General features: G+C 44.4%; 2 protein-coding genes across 2 annotated transcripts; one reads left to right on the forward strand and one right to left on the reverse strand.

Annotated features, from left to right (window-relative positions):
* Positions 1-232: 232 nt before the first annotated feature.
* LOC125533116 lies at positions 233-538 on the reverse strand. The gene has a single exon (XM_048696887.1). It carries the CDS (start codon positions 536-538, stop codon positions 233-235), a length of 306 nt encoding a protein of 101 aa, XP_048552844.1.
* A 14,479-nt stretch (positions 539-15,017) lies between these two features.
* Positions 15,018-16,592, forward strand: LOC125538960 (3-ketoacyl-CoA synthase 6-like). The gene has a single exon (XM_048702282.1). It carries the CDS (start codon positions 15,134-15,136, stop codon positions 16,529-16,531), a length of 1,398 nt encoding a protein of 465 aa, XP_048558239.1. The 5' UTR covers positions 15,018-15,133; the 3' UTR covers positions 16,532-16,592.
* The last annotated feature ends 376 nt before the right edge of the window (positions 16,593-16,968 follow it).

Raw genomic sequence — 16,968 nt, forward strand, 5'->3', positions numbered from 1 at the left:
ATAGATCTTAGAAGGAAGTTATAGTGAAGGCAGAAAAATGAACTAAATCCATTGCTTCCTCCTCATAGTACCGATATATCAAGCATGATTAGGAATGGTGTCGACTGAAAAAACATTCAATACAAAAATATTTGTCAATCATATGAATTCAAAAGAGCATCTCTATATAACATGAAGAAATATGCATAAATCCAAATTGTATTGTTTGAATATGGCTAACATAGCATTAATTTCACTTACTTCCACACTTGGATCCAGGCGTGAATGGCATCTTGCAATACTTGATGACAAACACAACCTTCTCCATGCATAATACCTTCATTTTATCCTTGTTGACATCTTTGCAAAGGCAAGGTACGCTTGCCCTCTGCCACATGGCGCAACATGCCTCTGATGGGATGAGTTTTGGCTCAGCTGGCCATGTATGGTAGCGCCGACACTCCCGTTTCATGTCTATTCGGTCCTGCTCGCATTCGTCAGCAGATACGGTTACTGATACGATGGCAAGGACCAACATTATGCTTAGGAGTTTCGCCATTGCTATGTATAACTTTTCTCTTAGCGACACTAGCAGGGCTCTTGGATTTTTCAATTAATATAAAATTGGTAATGCAAGAGTTGTGTGCTTTTGGTGAATGTTTTAGGTGGGATATTAGAATTCTTATATAGGAGAAATATTGATAGATATCATAGCACACATAATTAATTGTCTGTTCATTAATTGCATTAGTGGCTTGAAGAGGACATCAATACCATTGTTACACCCACAACCCCTGCTACTATACAAACTGGACCAATTACTAGAGCTCGCACACGCCAATTAAATTATCAGGTACTTTCGTTTCTTGGTAATGATTCTAATGTTCATGAGAATATGATGCTACCTAAATTGGATACATTTGTTTTGTTTACAAATGAAGGGCCTAGCTTGGAGAAGGATGAACATTGGAGTAAGTACAAGCATGGAGTTGATGGCATGCGCAAGGGAAACAAGAACAGAGTTTCAAGTGATGATTTCAGGACTTTGAAGCCACCATAATGAGTGCATGAAGCCTTGAATGAAATATACAAGATGTCACTTCATAATTTTCGTCCAGAGGCTATTCTAGATGCTGCGTCACGTTATTATTGAGCCAGGACCATGTATTTTCGAAATACTTAAGTATATGTTGTTTTTAGAGTCTGTATGTGTGGGGAAACAAGAGTTAGGGTTGGTTTCGGACCCCTCCTCCAAGGGCCACGAAATTCCTCCCTCTTCCTCCATATATATAGCCCTTAGGGCGTCGTTTAGACTTTGAGTTTTCCTTAGATTAAAAGTTCGCCATAGCTGCAAGTTCGCGTACTTCGTTTGTGTTCAACGACCAGACAAAGGTGTCACAGAACCCCACCTTCATTAATAAAGTTTTCCTCTTATATTCGCAATATCCAGATTGCAATCTCAGTTTCTTGCTTGTTCTTCGTTTGCTCGCAGGAAACAGACCCTCATGGTCAGGTTGATCGTGCTCCGGCATGGTCAATAACCCCTCAAAAGTTGGTTTAGCGATTGCTAAGGCGCGGCATCTCGTACATTCGCAGTCGGGTCGACAAGGTCGACTCCCACAGAAAACGATAGCCACCGTCTCATCAAAACATCAGGACACCTTCGCCTCTATCAAGTGGTATCAGATTTCCAGGTTGCTTGGTGAAATTTTACAGTTTTTCATAGTTTCGATCGAGTTTATTCTTCATACCTATAGTCCACGAAAAAGCCAAAAAAATTAGGGTTAGTTCATCCTATCCGAACCAATCTGAGCCTTTGCATAATGCTTTTCTGTATTTGCTTTGTTGAATTTGTGGTTGCATCGTCGTGTCAAGTTGCTGGTCTTAGCGTCTAGTCCTTTAGAGTTTCGAGTTCTGTTTACAGGTTTTCACGTTGCCGCTGCCATATATCACCACCGCATCATCATCATCATCATCATCATCATCATCATCGCCACTGCCATATATCACCACCGCATCATCATCATCATCGCTGCTGCCGTATACCACCACCGCACCAACTTCATCGCCACTGCCATATACCACCACCACATATTCACCGCCAATCCGAGTCCATATATGCCACCACCTATTCGCCGCCATCACGCCAATCCGAGTCCACCTGCAACATATATCCGCCACCAGTCTGAGTTCCACCAGATTCATCGCTGCCACCAGTCCGAGTTCCACCAGATTCATCTCCGCCTTCAGTCCTAGTCCGAGTCCAGTATTTTGTTACTCTGTTTTGGATTTTTAGATCACGCCATACTCTGAGCCGTGACAAAGTAGGACTCCCGAACTTTCTTGATACCCACAGTAGAAAAATAGTTCCAGTTTAAAAAAATAAGTCTGAAAAATTCTGGCTAGGCAGTTTTGACACCATTTGTAGACTTCTTCAAAAAAAAATTATTGCGGAGCAAAAAAAGGAAAAAAGAACTGCAAAAAAAAGTGAAAACAAGGAATTTTTTTTTCAGAGAGTGCTCCTCACTTGTTTACGTGCCGTGCTATGATTTTGTTCGTGTTCTAGGCTCGCGTCTCTGGTACGGTCTAGCCTAGGACCAACACAATACCGTCGTTGAGCGTTTATTCAACTTTTGCATCTCTGAATTGATTATTGCTGACCCTTTTTGCTACCATATTATAAGTCTTCCCAGCTCCACATACATCTACGTCGTGTGTTTGACTCTCCCTGGCAATCGCTCTATTCAAGTTTTTGAGAATTTTGACTACAACGGTTGATGATCACCACCTGCTGCTTGGTAAGAACTGGTAAGATTTTGATATTTGCTTGACGGATTTGTGACACACCAGCACCACTTCCTAATAGTCTGTAGGATCATATTCTTGTGTGTTTCTATTGTTGCTAACCATGGCAGGATCACAAGCCGACGAGACTGACTAGGAGAACATGACGAACAAAGAGTTACATGATAAGTTTCAGCAAATGATGAGTGGATAGGTGGAAGATGTGCTAAATAGATTTGAAGAGGCCATGGAGAGATAGATGGCATTGAGTAGGTGTTCGAAACAAAGCTCGATAACAATTTTAAAGAATTGCTTGCGCGTCTTCCACAACCACCGCCCGCTGCACCTGTCACACCTCTACAACAACAACAACAACAACAACAACAACAACAACAACGCCTTCCAAATCAAGTGGGACGAGCACAGCGCGTTCCCCTTGAGCCTGGTCAAACTTCTGGTGCCGCTGTACCTACTGTTAATTCTTTTGTAGCTCCTGCGGCTACTGCATACGTGGAGGACCATTACGAGGACGAGGTTGATCAAAATCAGAACTATGTGCAACCACCAGCACCACCATCACCAGGTCATCCTCTTGCATATCATCGCAACGGTACGAGTGCACCACCTGAGGTACGAGATCATGACCATCTTCCTAAACTAAAATTGAATATTCCACCATTTGAGGGTAGATATGTTCCTGATATATATCTTACTTGGGAGTTAGAAACTGAACAACGATTTACATGTTTACTATATCCTGAGGAGAGACGTGTTCCTGCTGTTGTTTGTGCTTTCACTAGCTTTGCATGTGTTTGGTGGTCTGAACATTGTAGATCATATCATATTCCAGCTACTTGGGCAGCTTTGAAAACTGCTATGCGTACTCATTGGGTTCCACCATATTATCAACGTGAATTACTTCAAAAATTGCAGCGTTTAAGACAAGGAAAAAATTCTGTAGAAGAATATTATCAGGAATTACAAACTGGCATGATTAGATGTGGTATTGTTGAGGATAATGAAGCTATACTTGCACGTTTTATGGGTGGATTAAATAAAGAGATTCAGACCATTCTATAGTATAAGGAGTATAATAATATCACTCGTTTATTCCATCTTGCTTGTAAAAATGAACGTGAAGTGCAGGATCGACAAGCATTGGCACGAACTAACTTTTCTGCAGGTCGACCTTCATCATGGACACCGCGTGCATCCTTTACTTCCACACGTTCTGCTGCACCGACGCCTCCGCCAGCTGCCACCGCCAACCATGATTCAAGAAAGTAGGCATAACCATCACTATCTGCCAAGAGCACACCTTCTGGGCCTGCACAGAGCTCTTCTTCATCCATGGCATGAATAGGGAAAACACATGATATTATTTGTCATCATTGCACGGGTGGAGGTCATTATGCGAGACAATGCCCATCTAAGCGTGTGATGATTGTTACTGAGGATGGTGGGTATGAGTCTGCTAGTGACTATGATGAGGAGACTTTGACTCTTATTACAAGTGAAGAACACAGTGGAGATGATTCTGATCATGAGACACAATACATGGCTACTGAAGATGCTGATAGGTATGAATGTTTAGTTGCTCAACATGTTTTGAGTGTGCAGGTTACACAAGCTGAGCAAAATCAGAGGCATAATTTGTTCCATACAAAGGGAGTTGTGAAGGAACATTCTGTTCAAGTGACCATAGATGGAGGGAGCTGCAACAACTTGGCTAGCATGGAGATGGTGGAGAATCTATCTCTCACCACAAGACCACATCAACATCCTTACTACATCCAATGGTTCAACAACAGCGGCAAGGTTAAGGTAACACGTACTGTTCGTGTGCATTTTAGTATATCTGCATATGTTGATTATGTTGATTGTGATGTGGTACCTATGCAAGCATGTTCCTTATTACTTGGTAGAACATGGCAATTTGATAAAAATCTTGTACACCATGGTAGAAACAATCAGTATACTCTTGTTCATAAGGATAAAAATATTACTTTGCTTCCTATGACTCCTGATTCCATTTTGAAAGATGATATTAATAGAGCTAATAAAGCAAAACATGAGAAAAATAAGAGTGAAAATCAGATTGTGGCAAAAGAATTTGAACAACACATGAAACCTGATAATAAACCATCTAGTGTTGTTTCTGAAATTAAATTTAAAAGTGCATGTTTACTTGCCACAAAATCTAATACTGATGAGCTAGATTTCGGCAAATTTATTTGCTATGCTTTTGTGTGCAAAGAGGCATTATTTTCATTCGAGGACGTGCCTTCCTCTTTGCCCCCTATTGTTACTAACATTTTGCAGGAGTTCGTTGACGTCTTTCCACAAGACTTGCCACCGGGATTACCACCTATTCGAGGGATTGAGCATCAAATTGACTTAATTCCCGGTGCATCACTACCCAACCGTGCACCATATTGTACCAATCCGAAGGAGATTATACGTCAAGTATAGGAGCTGCTCGACAAAGATTATATACGTGAATCTCTTAGTCGTTGTGTTGTTCCTATTATAATAGTTCCTAAAAGGATGGTACGTCGCGTATGTGTGTTGATTGTAGAGGCATTAATAATATTACTATTCGTTATCGTCATCCTATTCCTAGGCTAGATGATATGATGGATGAATTGAGTGGCTCTACAATATTCTCCAAAGTTGATTTGCGTGGTGGATACCATCAAATTCATATGAAATTAGGAGATGAATGGAAAACAACATTTAAAACTAAGTTTGGTTTATATGAGTGGTTAGTCATGCCTTTTGGGTTAACTAATGCACCTAGTACTTTCATGAGACTAATGAACGAAGTTTTACGTGCTTTCATTGGACCATTTGTGGTAGTCTATTTTGATGATATATTGATTTATAGCAAATCTTTGGAAGAACATTTAGAACATTTACGTGCTGTTTTTATTGCTCTACGTGATGCATGTTTGTTTGGTAACCTTGGGAAGTGGACCTTTTGCACCGTCTGAGTATCTTTTCTTGGCTATGTTGTTATTCCACAAGGAATTGAAGTTGATAAAGTCAAGATTGAAGCTATTGAGAGTTGGCCGCAGCCCAAAACGGTCACACAACTCAGTAGTTTTCTTGGACTTGCTGGTTTTGATAGGCGTTTTGTGAGAGATTTTAGCACCATTGCTACACCTCTCAATGAGCTTACAAAGAAGGATGTGTCTTTTGTTTGGCATACCGCACAGGAAGAAGCATTCACGGTATTGAAAGATAAGTTGACCCATGCTCCTTTACTCAAACTTCTTAATTTTAATAAGACTTTTGACCTTGAATATGATGCTAGTGGAATTGGATTAGGAGTTGTGTTATTACAAGATGGCAAACCTATTGCATACTTTTCTGAAAAATTGAGTGGGCCTAGTCTGAACTATTCTACTTATGATAAAGAATTATATGCTCTTGTTCGGACCTTAGAAACATGGCAACATTATTTATGGCCCAAAGAATTTGTTATATATTCTGATCATGAATCTTTGAAACATATTAAAAGTCAAGCAAAACTGAACCGTAGACATGCTAAATGGGTTGAATTCATTGATACTTTCCCTTATGTCATTAAACACAACAAGGGTAAAGAAAATGTTATTGCTGATGCATTGCCTCGTCATTATACTATGCTTTCACAAATTGACTTTAAAATATTTGGTTTGGAGACCATCAAAGATCAATATGTGCATGATGCTGAATTTAAAGATGTGTTGCAGAATTGTAAAAAAGGTAGAACATGGAACAAGTTCGTCGTTAACGATGGATTTGTGTTTCGTGCTAACAAGCCATGCATTCCAGCTAGCTCTGTTCATCTTTTGTTGTTGCAGGAGGCGCATGGAGGAGGATTAACGGGGCACTTTGGCATGAAGAAGACAGAGGTTATACTTGCTACACATTTCTTTTGGACAAAGATGAGACGGGATGTTGACCGTCTTGTTGCTCGCTGCAATACATGTCAAAAAGCTAAGTCGCGACTCAATCCTCATGGTTTATATATGCCTTTGCCTATACCTAGTGTTCCTTGGGAGGATATATCTATGGAATTTGTTTTAGGTTTACCTTGAACAAAGAAGGGGAGGGAAAGCATATTTGTTGTCGCCAAGGTAGTCAGAATCCTGACTCGACTCCTAGAATCCTACGACTTCACGACCCTACGGAACCATGTTGATCCAAGTCCCACTATGAATCCGGATCTGGTAGAATCCATGTTGAGTCGCGATCCAAATCATAGAATCATGTACAAAACTGTAGAATCCCGACTGTGGTATGGACTATGCCCGATTCTACTAATTTATCTAAGCCGTTTGTTTAGTTGTAACAGAATAGTATGCCATCATCCAAACCATTTTCGCATGCCTCATGGCCCTTTATTCCCCTCCCAAGCCCAAATGCTTAGGCGCCGATACCTTTGATCTGGCTCTCAAAACCTAGATCAAAATTTAGGATCAGACTTGTCGACAAATGGAATTGGCGTGGGAAGGAGGATGCATCAAGATTAATCAGAGAAGGAGAGAAAGACCCTTCAAGGTTAAGCACTACAGGGTGGATATACAAGTGATCGGCTATTCACGTATTGTAAAAAACTCGTAAGTAAATTTCACGCGTCAAAGATTTCAATGTTTTATATATTTGCCTCTCATATATGTTACATACATCCAAGCTAATAGTAGGTTAGCCATAAAAGAAGTGGAATAGAACTAGCATTGATGTGTACGTCTTTGCTCCATATTTAGTGTCAAAACTCTATAGAACCCATATAAATTTCTTTCATGGATACAAAATATCTTATTTGAGTAAATCTAGTAGAATCCTCGATTCCACGACTCGATACTACGACTCGATTATGTCTAAGGAAAATCGATCCGACTCCGAATCCCGACTCTGACTACCTTGGTTGTCGCGGATAGATTCTCGAAAATGGCACACTTTATACCATGTCATAAAATTGATGATGCTGTTAATGTTGCTGATTTGTTCTTTCATGAAATTATTCGCTTGCATGGTGTGCAAAATACTATTCTTTCAGATCGTGATACTAAATTTCTTAGCCACTTTTGGAGATGTTTATGGGCTAGGTTGGGGACTAAATTGCTTTTTAGTACTACTTGTCACCCCCAAACTGATGGCCAAACTGATGTAGTCAATAGAACATTGTCTACTATGCTTAGGACTGTTTTGAAGAATAATAAGAAAATGTGGGAAGAATGCTTGCCTCATATTGAATTTGCTTATAATCATTCGTTGCATTCTACTACTATGATGTGCCCTTTTCAAATTGTGTATGGTTTCCTACCTCATGCACCCATTGATTTGTTGCCTCTTCCATCTTCGGAGAAGGTTAATTTTGATGCTAAAAAATGTGCTGAATTGTTCTTAAAAATGCATGAGTTAACTAAGGAAAACATTGAGCGTATGAATGCTAAATATAAACTTGTTGGAGAAAAGGATAGAAAACATGTTGTGTTTGCACCTGGAGATCTTATTTGGTTACATTTGCGTAAGGATAGATTTCCTAATTTGCGCAAATCAAAGCTAATGCCACGTGTTGATGGTCCTTTTAAGGTGTTAGAGAAAATAAATGATAATGCATATAAACTTGAGCTGCCTTCAGATTTTGGGGTTAGTCCCACTTTTATAAATGCAGATTTGAAGCCTTATTTGGGTGAGGAAGATGAGCTTCCGTCGAGGACGACTTCATTTCAATAAGGGGAGGATGATGAGGACATCAATACCATTGTTACACCCACAACCCCTGCTACTATACATACTGAACCAATTACTAGAGCTCGCGCACGTCAATCAAATTATCAGGTACTTCTGTTTCTTGCTAATGATTCTAATGTTCATGAGAATATGATGTTGCCTAAATTGGATACATTTGTTTTGCTTACAAATGAAGGGCCTAGATTGGAGAAGGATGATCATTGGAGCAAGAACAAGCATGGAGTTGATGGCATGTGAAAGGGAAACAAGAACGGAGTTTCAAGTGATGATTTCAGGTCATTGAAGCCACCATAATGAGTGCATGAAGCCTTGGACGAAATATACAAGATGCCACTTCATAATTTTCGTTTCAGAGGCTATTCTAGGTGCTGCGTCACCTTATTATTGGGCCAGGCCCATGTATTTTCAAAATACTTAAGTATAGGCTGTTTTTAGAGTCCGTATGTGTGGGGAAACAAGAGTTAGGGTTGGTTTCGAACCCCTCCTCAAAGGGCCACGAAATTCCCCCCTCTTCTCCATATATACAACCCTTAGGGCGTCGTTTAGACTTTGAGTTTTGTTTAGATTAAAAGTTCGCCATAGCTGTAACTTCGCGCACTTCGTTTGTGTTCAACCACCAGACAAAGGCGTCACAGAACCCTACCTTCATTAATAAATCTTTCCTCTTATATTCGCAATATCCAGATTGGAATCTCAGTTTCTTGCCCGTTGTTCGTTTTCTCGCAGGAAACAGACCCTCGTGGTCAGGGTGATCGTGCTCCGGTGCGGTCAATAACCCCTTGGAAGTTGGTTTAGCGATTGCTAAGGCGCGATGTCTCGTACGTTCGTAGCTGGATCGTCAAGGTCGACTCCAACAGAAAATGATAGCCACCGTCTCATCGAAACATCGGGGCACCTTCGCCTCTATCACGGCTTGATTTCTAAATTGATTTGATGTGAAAAATCCGTACTTAATATACTTAATTAGTTGCATGTGTAATGAATTGTCTGCCTATTAATAGCATGAATGGCTTGATTTCCAGATTAATTTGATGGCCGATTTGCCGTGAAAAATCCCTACTTAAAAAGACTCAATTAATAGCACATGTAATTAATTTTCTGCTATAATTGCATTAATGGCTTGATTGCCAAATTGACTTGATGTGATTTTTTACTTAAACATACTTAATTAATTGCATGTATAATTAATTAGCTACCTATTAATTGCATTAATCGCTTGATTTCGAAATTGATTTGGTGCTCGGTGGTGGGAGGAGTGGTGGAATGGTATTTTTTATTGTTTCTAAAGAGATAAAACCAGTGGGAGGGGTGGTGTGAGGTGGGACGAAAATAAACCGTACCAGCCTACCAACTCCCCCTTTAGGAGCAGAGCCTTCAGATCCTTGGTACTGTAGGACTTTGGCTTTGAAGATCCAACTTCTCATAGTTTATATTTTTGAACATCCAAAGCTTTTTCATGTGAAAAGGTTCTCAATTCAACTGAAATAACTCAGCAAAAATATATTTCTACTTCTATAAAAATTGGACTTGGTGAATGCTTAGTTCACACCCGACCAATCTGAACAGTTGATATAATCAAATAGTTGTGTTGCTTCTGCACCGACAGGTGGAGCCCATGGTAGGCGGACCTGGCCGGGACAAGCTGTCAGCTTGGGATTTCGGCCTTTATTTCTCTTTCCATGGAGGGATGGGGATCCGCGTGCGCTCACATGCCATGGAATATGGATGGGCATATTGAAAGGATCGAGAAGAGGTGTCTAGAGGGGGGGGGTGATTAGACACTAAGTGCCAAAAGTTGCAGTTTTTAATTTCTTTAAGTTGAAGTGGAGTTTAGGCACTAGTTTAACAAACACAATACATATCAAGTAAGAATGCAAAGAGTATATGAGCAGCGGAAAGTAAAGCATGCAACTTGCAAGTATGTAAAGGGAAGGGTTTGGAGAATTCAAACGCAATTGGAGACACGGATGTTTTTGTCGTGGTTCCGATAGGTGGTGCTATCGTACATCCACGTTGATGGAGACTTTAACCCACGGAGGGTAACGGTTGCGCGAGTCCACGGAGGGCTCCACCCACGAAGGGTCCACGAAGAAGCAACCTTGTCTATCCCATCATGGCCATCGCCCACGAAGGACTTGCCTCATTAGCGGTAGATCTTCACGAAGTAGGCGATCTCCTTGCCCTTACAAACTCCTTGGTTCAACTCCACAATCTTTTCGGAGGCTCCCAGGTGACACCTAGCCAATCTAGGAGACACCACTCTCCAAGAAGTGACAAATGATGTGTTGATGATGAACTCCTTGCTCTTGTGCTTCAAATGATAGTCTCCCCAACACTCAACTCTCTCTCACAGGATATGGATTTGGTGGAAAGATGATTTGAGTGGAAAGCAACTTGGGGAAGGCTAGAGATCAAGATTCATATGGTAGGAATGGAATATCTTGGCCTCAACACATGAGTAGGTGGTTCTTTCTCAGAAAATGTGTAGTGAAAGTGTAGGTATGTTCTGATGGCTCTCTCCACGAATGAAGAGTGGGTGGAGGGGTATATATAGCCTCCACACAAAAACTAATCGTTACACACAATTTACCAATCTCGGTGAGACCAAAGTGAAAAACTCAGTCGGACCGATTTAGCAAACCTAGTGACCGTTAGGGTTTTCGGTGGGACCGACTGGATCAACTCGGTGGGACCGATGTGCTAGGGTTAGGGTAAATCCAAAACTTGGTTTGACCGATTACTCAAACTCGGTGGGACCGATTTGGGTAATAAGTGAAACAGAGAGTTGGCCAAGCAAACTCGGTGAGACCAAAAGTATTGCAATAGATAACAGAGAGTTTGCAAGCCCATCTCGGTGAGACCGAGATCCCATCGGTGAGACTGAACTGATTAGGGTTTCTGGCAGTGGCTATGTCAACTGAACTCGGTGGCTCCGGATAGAAAGAATCGATGGGGCCGAGTTTGATTTTTGGTTTAGGACATATTTGGAAGTGAGAAAGTGGTTGAGGGCTTTGAAGCATATCACTAAGCACTTTGAGCAAGCAAGCCATTAAGAAACACCTCATCCCTTCTTAATAGTATTGGCTTTCCTATAGACTCAATGTGATCTTGGATCACTAAAATATAAAATGTAGAGTCTTGAGCTTGGAGCTTGGGCCAATCCTTTGTCCTTAGCATTTTGAAGGGGTTCCACATCCTGTAGTCCATGCTACTTCATTGTTGAACTTTATCTGAAACATACTAGGTAAAAGTGTTAGTCCAACAAGAGATATGTTGTCATTAATTACCAAAATCACCCAGGGAGAACTTGTGCTTTCACATATCCAGGAAATTATTGGGTTGTAGGTTGTTGCGGTGTCACATAGCAGGATTACAAGGCCCCGTCATGTCCCTTATCTGGCTACGATGTGATACCACCACAAGCACTAGTATGTACGCATCTTGTCACGCTCACAATTGTAGGCTTGGGACGACGTCTATCCCAAAACCAAAGAACTTAAAAAAGCTAGAATGAAAAGCAGGGTTAATGAAAAGATCAAAGACAAAGTGCAAGCACGACTAGTCCTCACAGTAGATGCAAGGGTAGACGCAACAGTTCAAAAGAACTTAGCTGAACTATTTCCACATGGCACACCGAGTCCTCCCCAAATGGCCAGTCAGTCTAGTAACGGTTAACAGTCACCAACATCACAATATATCTCATGGTGGTTGTTTGCCAAGGTGGATGGTGTGACGACAAGGATTCCTAGGGGCAAGTCATCCCGTTTACAGATGGTACTAGAATGATGCACGGGGTTGCTCGACCACTACGCATGACGAGGGTCCAGGTGCTAAAGGTAATCATGGGCTTTGAATCATGGACGTTGCCTCAACCCCCCCCCCCCAAGAGGATGTCATTACATTAGAACAAGTGGCCCCGCAGGGCCACCTACTTAAGTGGCCACTTACTGATATAGAGGAGATTACCCGCAGATTGTCTGCTAATGATGGCGGTCCCGGCTTCGCGAACCTTGACCCTATTCTCGTCCTTGTCGCGCCACAAACATAGTCGAAGATATTCCGCCATCATTGGAGAAGGATCAGCTTGACAATTCTACACCATCCACAGACAAACCATTTGTGCCTATTGTCGTCTATGAAAGGCGCACATGGAATGTGTATAAGCCCGGTGAAGTGAGCCTATCAGACTCTATGTTGTAGAACCTCTCGACTGAACTTCATGTTCTACGCAAAGACGTTTTAGATAAGTCAGAAGAAGGTACACAAAGTTACACAACCAAGGTTATAAATTGTTATAGTTTTGTTGTGGAGTTTTCGACCAATACGCTTGATCTGCCCTTTAATGAGGTGATCCATGCAAATATCTTCTATGTCGGCGTAGTCTCCCTGCAGTTAACAATGCTTTGGGAACTTCATCGAGCTTTAGATCCCCTACTCTGGCATGCTAATGTGGCCTTACCTCATCCTTTTTACATGCATTGTCACAACATGGAATCCACAACAAGCCAGAACCTCATCGCAGACTACCTGTTCCCATGCATGACTATGAATCATCCGCATAAGGACGCATATCTCGTGCCATACTACGAGAAGTAAATCTTTAGCGTTCACTCCTTTATTCTAAAACATATACATGACCTTGTGGTATGATCTCATTCATGTTGATTTCTTCTACATTCTTCGAAGGGACTGCCAATGGATCATAATCGCACTAATGCCGATGCAAGGGTTGGCTTATTTATTTGACTTGAACAGAGACCCTCAAAAGTGTTGGAACATATTGAAGGAGAGTCTGAATGATGATCTATGCAAGTGTAAGAAGTTCAAAGAAACGTTCACATATCATTCAGAATTCAAGTTCATCACTAGCGCTTATTGTCATCAAGAGCCAAATGTTAAAACCTGCCAAAGGTCTGGCTACTGTGCCATGGCCATCATGGACGACATTTTGAAGAAAAGCCAACATTTGCGTAATCATAGCCAGATCATAAAGTGGTTCGAGGAGATGGAGAGGTACATGGACATATGGGAATTATTAAGAGAGCATGAACACCTCCAAAAGGTGTGGGCCAAAATCATCAACAAGGAGGTTGTAAATGAGGACGTGAAGTTTCACTGCTATGCAGAGCCATACGAAGAACGACTTCACCGAGTCGAAGACATATTTTGGTCATTGATTGCCAGCAACTAGCCAAGTTGGTAGATACACTGCTTTGAAACAACTTGTGAAACTATTCATCATGTGTTGAGACGTGCATGTTTATTGCCCTGCACTTCTTATACTATATGTTTCCTTCACTAGTACTCTTAATTATTTTATTGACGTTGTAATGCAATGTGATGATCAAGTACAAAATGTTGCAACCGCGTCATTAAAATGTTGCCACGGTAGCAAAAAATGATGTTGCGGTAGGAATTCTTCTATAGGCCTAGATCACTACCGGTGACGGGCGCCAAAAGTGTCTGCCCCTGCTGCTACACACAGCGAGAAATGCAGCAATTGCTAGCTACAGTTGTTGTGGCGGGCGCTAAACTTCATCCGCCACTACAATAGACCCATGCGCTTGCCGCTGATGGTATGTTAGCAGTGGTGGGAGGTTAGTGGCGGGCACCCCTGAGAGCCTGGCCTGCCACTGTTTGGCATTTTCATCCCACCACTACTGTTCATTCCCAAAGTAGTGCGGGAATCATGTGGAAGATGGCATTTTACATGTTTATCTCAATTGCGGTGTCGTACTGGGCAAACAACGGGGTTAGCCTCGACCTCATCGGTAAGTGTGTGAGATTTGTGTTCCACAACATCTGGCCAGAACATGGGTGCTATTGTTACGCAATCTCGGGTCCGTTAACACCAGCGTTTCCGACCCACCTGCGTCATCAGGCCCAACCGGTCACACATGGGCCCGCTCACACCAGCATTTCCAGCCCATTAACCATGACCGACCACCCGTGAGTTCACCAAGATTTATTCCAGCCACCTGGGCTCTGAGACCAATTGTTACGCAATCTCGGGTCCGCTAACACCAGCGTTTCCGACCCACCTGCGTCACCAGGCCCAACCGGAGAGCAACACAGACTTATAAGAGGCCTCGGGCCCTCTCCCTCCAAAAGCGTAGCCTGTTAGAAGGGGACATCCCCATCCTTATAAATCGTGTTATGTCCCTCCCACAATCGATGTGGGATTAAACCCAACAGTTATACATGGCATCACCGGCGTTTTCTTCTACAGGGCATAGATTTGGTATGCAGATCCACGGTCGCAGGGATTTTAAGGGGCTGTACTGCTTAAAATATGGTCCTTGGCCTTTTTTGATAGAAGAAACACATATTGAGAGATGATTTGGTCGATAACTTGATATCCGCTCCAAATCCTTCGTTTCCAAGGCGGCAGGCGTAGCCGGGTGGTTGCCGCAAGACACTGGCACGGAGTGCCCAGATCTACTCGCAATGCAAACAACCAGCTAGCGCAAGAGGTTCACTGCACGACGACAACATTCATGTGTTTGGAATGCATGCATTCTTGTTGTGTGCACAACCGCTGGTCCATTGGCTCAATTGCTTACCACCGTGAGGCGAGGCGACACACCTCCAGCACAGACGACACAGAGCAGGACGCACTGTCCGCATGAGCTCCTCGGTCCAGCACGAGCGGTTGTACCGGCTTCTGGTGAGCAGCATGCTCCCCATCGTGGCAGTGCCCCTCATGCTCAAGGCGGCGGAGCTCCGGCCCGTGCACGTGTTCCTGGCCGCGTTCGTCCCGGCCGCGCTGGCCGCCGTCTACCTCAGGCTCCGCCCGCGCGCCGTGTACATGGTGGACTACGCGTGCTTCTGCCCCAGCCCTGGCCTCCGCGTCCCGTTCGCCGCGTTCCAGGAGCACGCCAGCACGTGCGTCGACGAGCGCAGCCTCCGGTTCATGGTGCGGCTGCTCGAGCGCTCCGGTCTCGGGGAGGAGACCTGCCTCCCCGATGCGCAGCACTACATCCCGCCGGAACGCGATCTCGGGTCCTCCCGCGACGAGGCCGAGCTCGTCGTCTTCTCCGCCATCGACGACCTGCTCGCCAAGACCAAGGTCTCCGGGGAGGACATCGACATCCTCGTCGTCAACTGCAGCCTCTTCGCCCCGACGCCGTCTTTCGCCGACATGGTCGTCAGCCGGTACAAGCTCCGCGAGGACGTGCGCAGCGTGCACCTTGCCGGGATGGGCTGCAGCGCGGGGCTCATCTCCGTGGAGCTCGCCAGGAACCTGCTCCAGGTCGCGCCTGGGGGCTCCAACGCGCTGGTTGTGTCCACGGAGACCATCACGCGAAACTACTACACGGGCAAGGAGCGCGCCATGCTCCTTCCCAACTGCCTGTTCCGGATGGGCGGCGCCGCTGTGCTCCTGTCCACCCGCGGCCGCAACGCGCGGTTTCGGCTCGCGCACGTGGTGCGGACGCTGACCGGTGCCAAGGACAGTGCGTACCGATGCGTGTACCAGGAGGAGGACGACCGCGGCAACGTCGGGATCAACCTGTCCAAGGACCTGATGGTCACCGCCGGCGACGCGCTCACGGCGAACATCACGGCCATGGGGCCCCTGGTCCTGCCGGCGTCGGAGCAGCTGCTATTCGCGCTGTCCTTCGTGGCGCGCAAGGTGGTCAGCAGCAGCAGGATCAAGCCGTACATCCCCGACTTCCGCACGGCGTTCGAGCACTTCTGCATCCACGCGGGCGGGCGCGCGGTGATCGACGAGCTCCAGCGCAGCCTCAGGCTGTCGGACGAGCAGGTGGAGGCGTCGAGGATGACGCTGCACCGGTTCGGCAACACGTCGAGCAGCTCGCTGTGGTACGAGCTCGCCTACATCGAGGCAAAGGGGCGCATGCGCAAGGGCGACCGCGTGTGGATGATCGGCATCGGCTCCGGGTTCAAGTGCAACAGCGCCGCCTGGGAGTGCATACACCCGGCGCCCGTGGCGGCCGACGGGCCCTGGGCCACCTGCGTCCATCGGTACCCCATCGACGTCCCCGACGTGCTCAAGCATTAGTCGAGCCCCACCCAAGCTATCTCGTCTCATGCAATTTCAGACGAACGCACAACAAGCTATACCACACTATAGCCACACACTACTACTGCAGTACTTTTGTTTTCATGGTAACACGTCTCATTTGTATCATAAGGAACATTGTACAAGCCACGTAGATACCGACCTGACAAAACTGAACAAATAGCAGAACACTAGTCTTTGCACAAAGGAACACCAGCCAAGAAGGAAAACTACGAACAAGACCGAAAAAGCTCTGAGCTTGCCACCAATGCCCGTCACCTGTCTCTGGCACCACCACCGCAACCACCAAAAGAAAAAAATGACTGATCACCTTCACACCCGAGCTCGACGCGGCTCCATCGCTGATATGCAGCTTTGCGGACCTTCACTAGTAGAAAAAGGGCCTAATGTTCAACTCATTAGTCCCGGTTTGTAAT

This window comes from Triticum urartu, chromosome 1, assembly GCF_003073215.2.
Source record: "Triticum urartu cultivar G1812 chromosome 1, Tu2.1, whole genome shotgun sequence".
Classification (NCBI taxonomy): Eukaryota; Viridiplantae; Streptophyta; class Magnoliopsida; order Poales; family Poaceae; genus Triticum; species Triticum urartu.

Excerpts from the sequence above, each read along its gene's own strand:
- LOC125533116 (XM_048696887.1), bottom strand. The coding sequence starts at position 538 with ATGGCGAAACTCCTAAGCATAATGTTGGTCCTTGCCATCGTATCAGTA.
- LOC125538960 (XM_048702282.1), top strand. The coding sequence starts at position 15,134 with ATGAGCTCCTCGGTCCAGCACGAGCGGTTGTACCGGCTTCTGGTGAGC.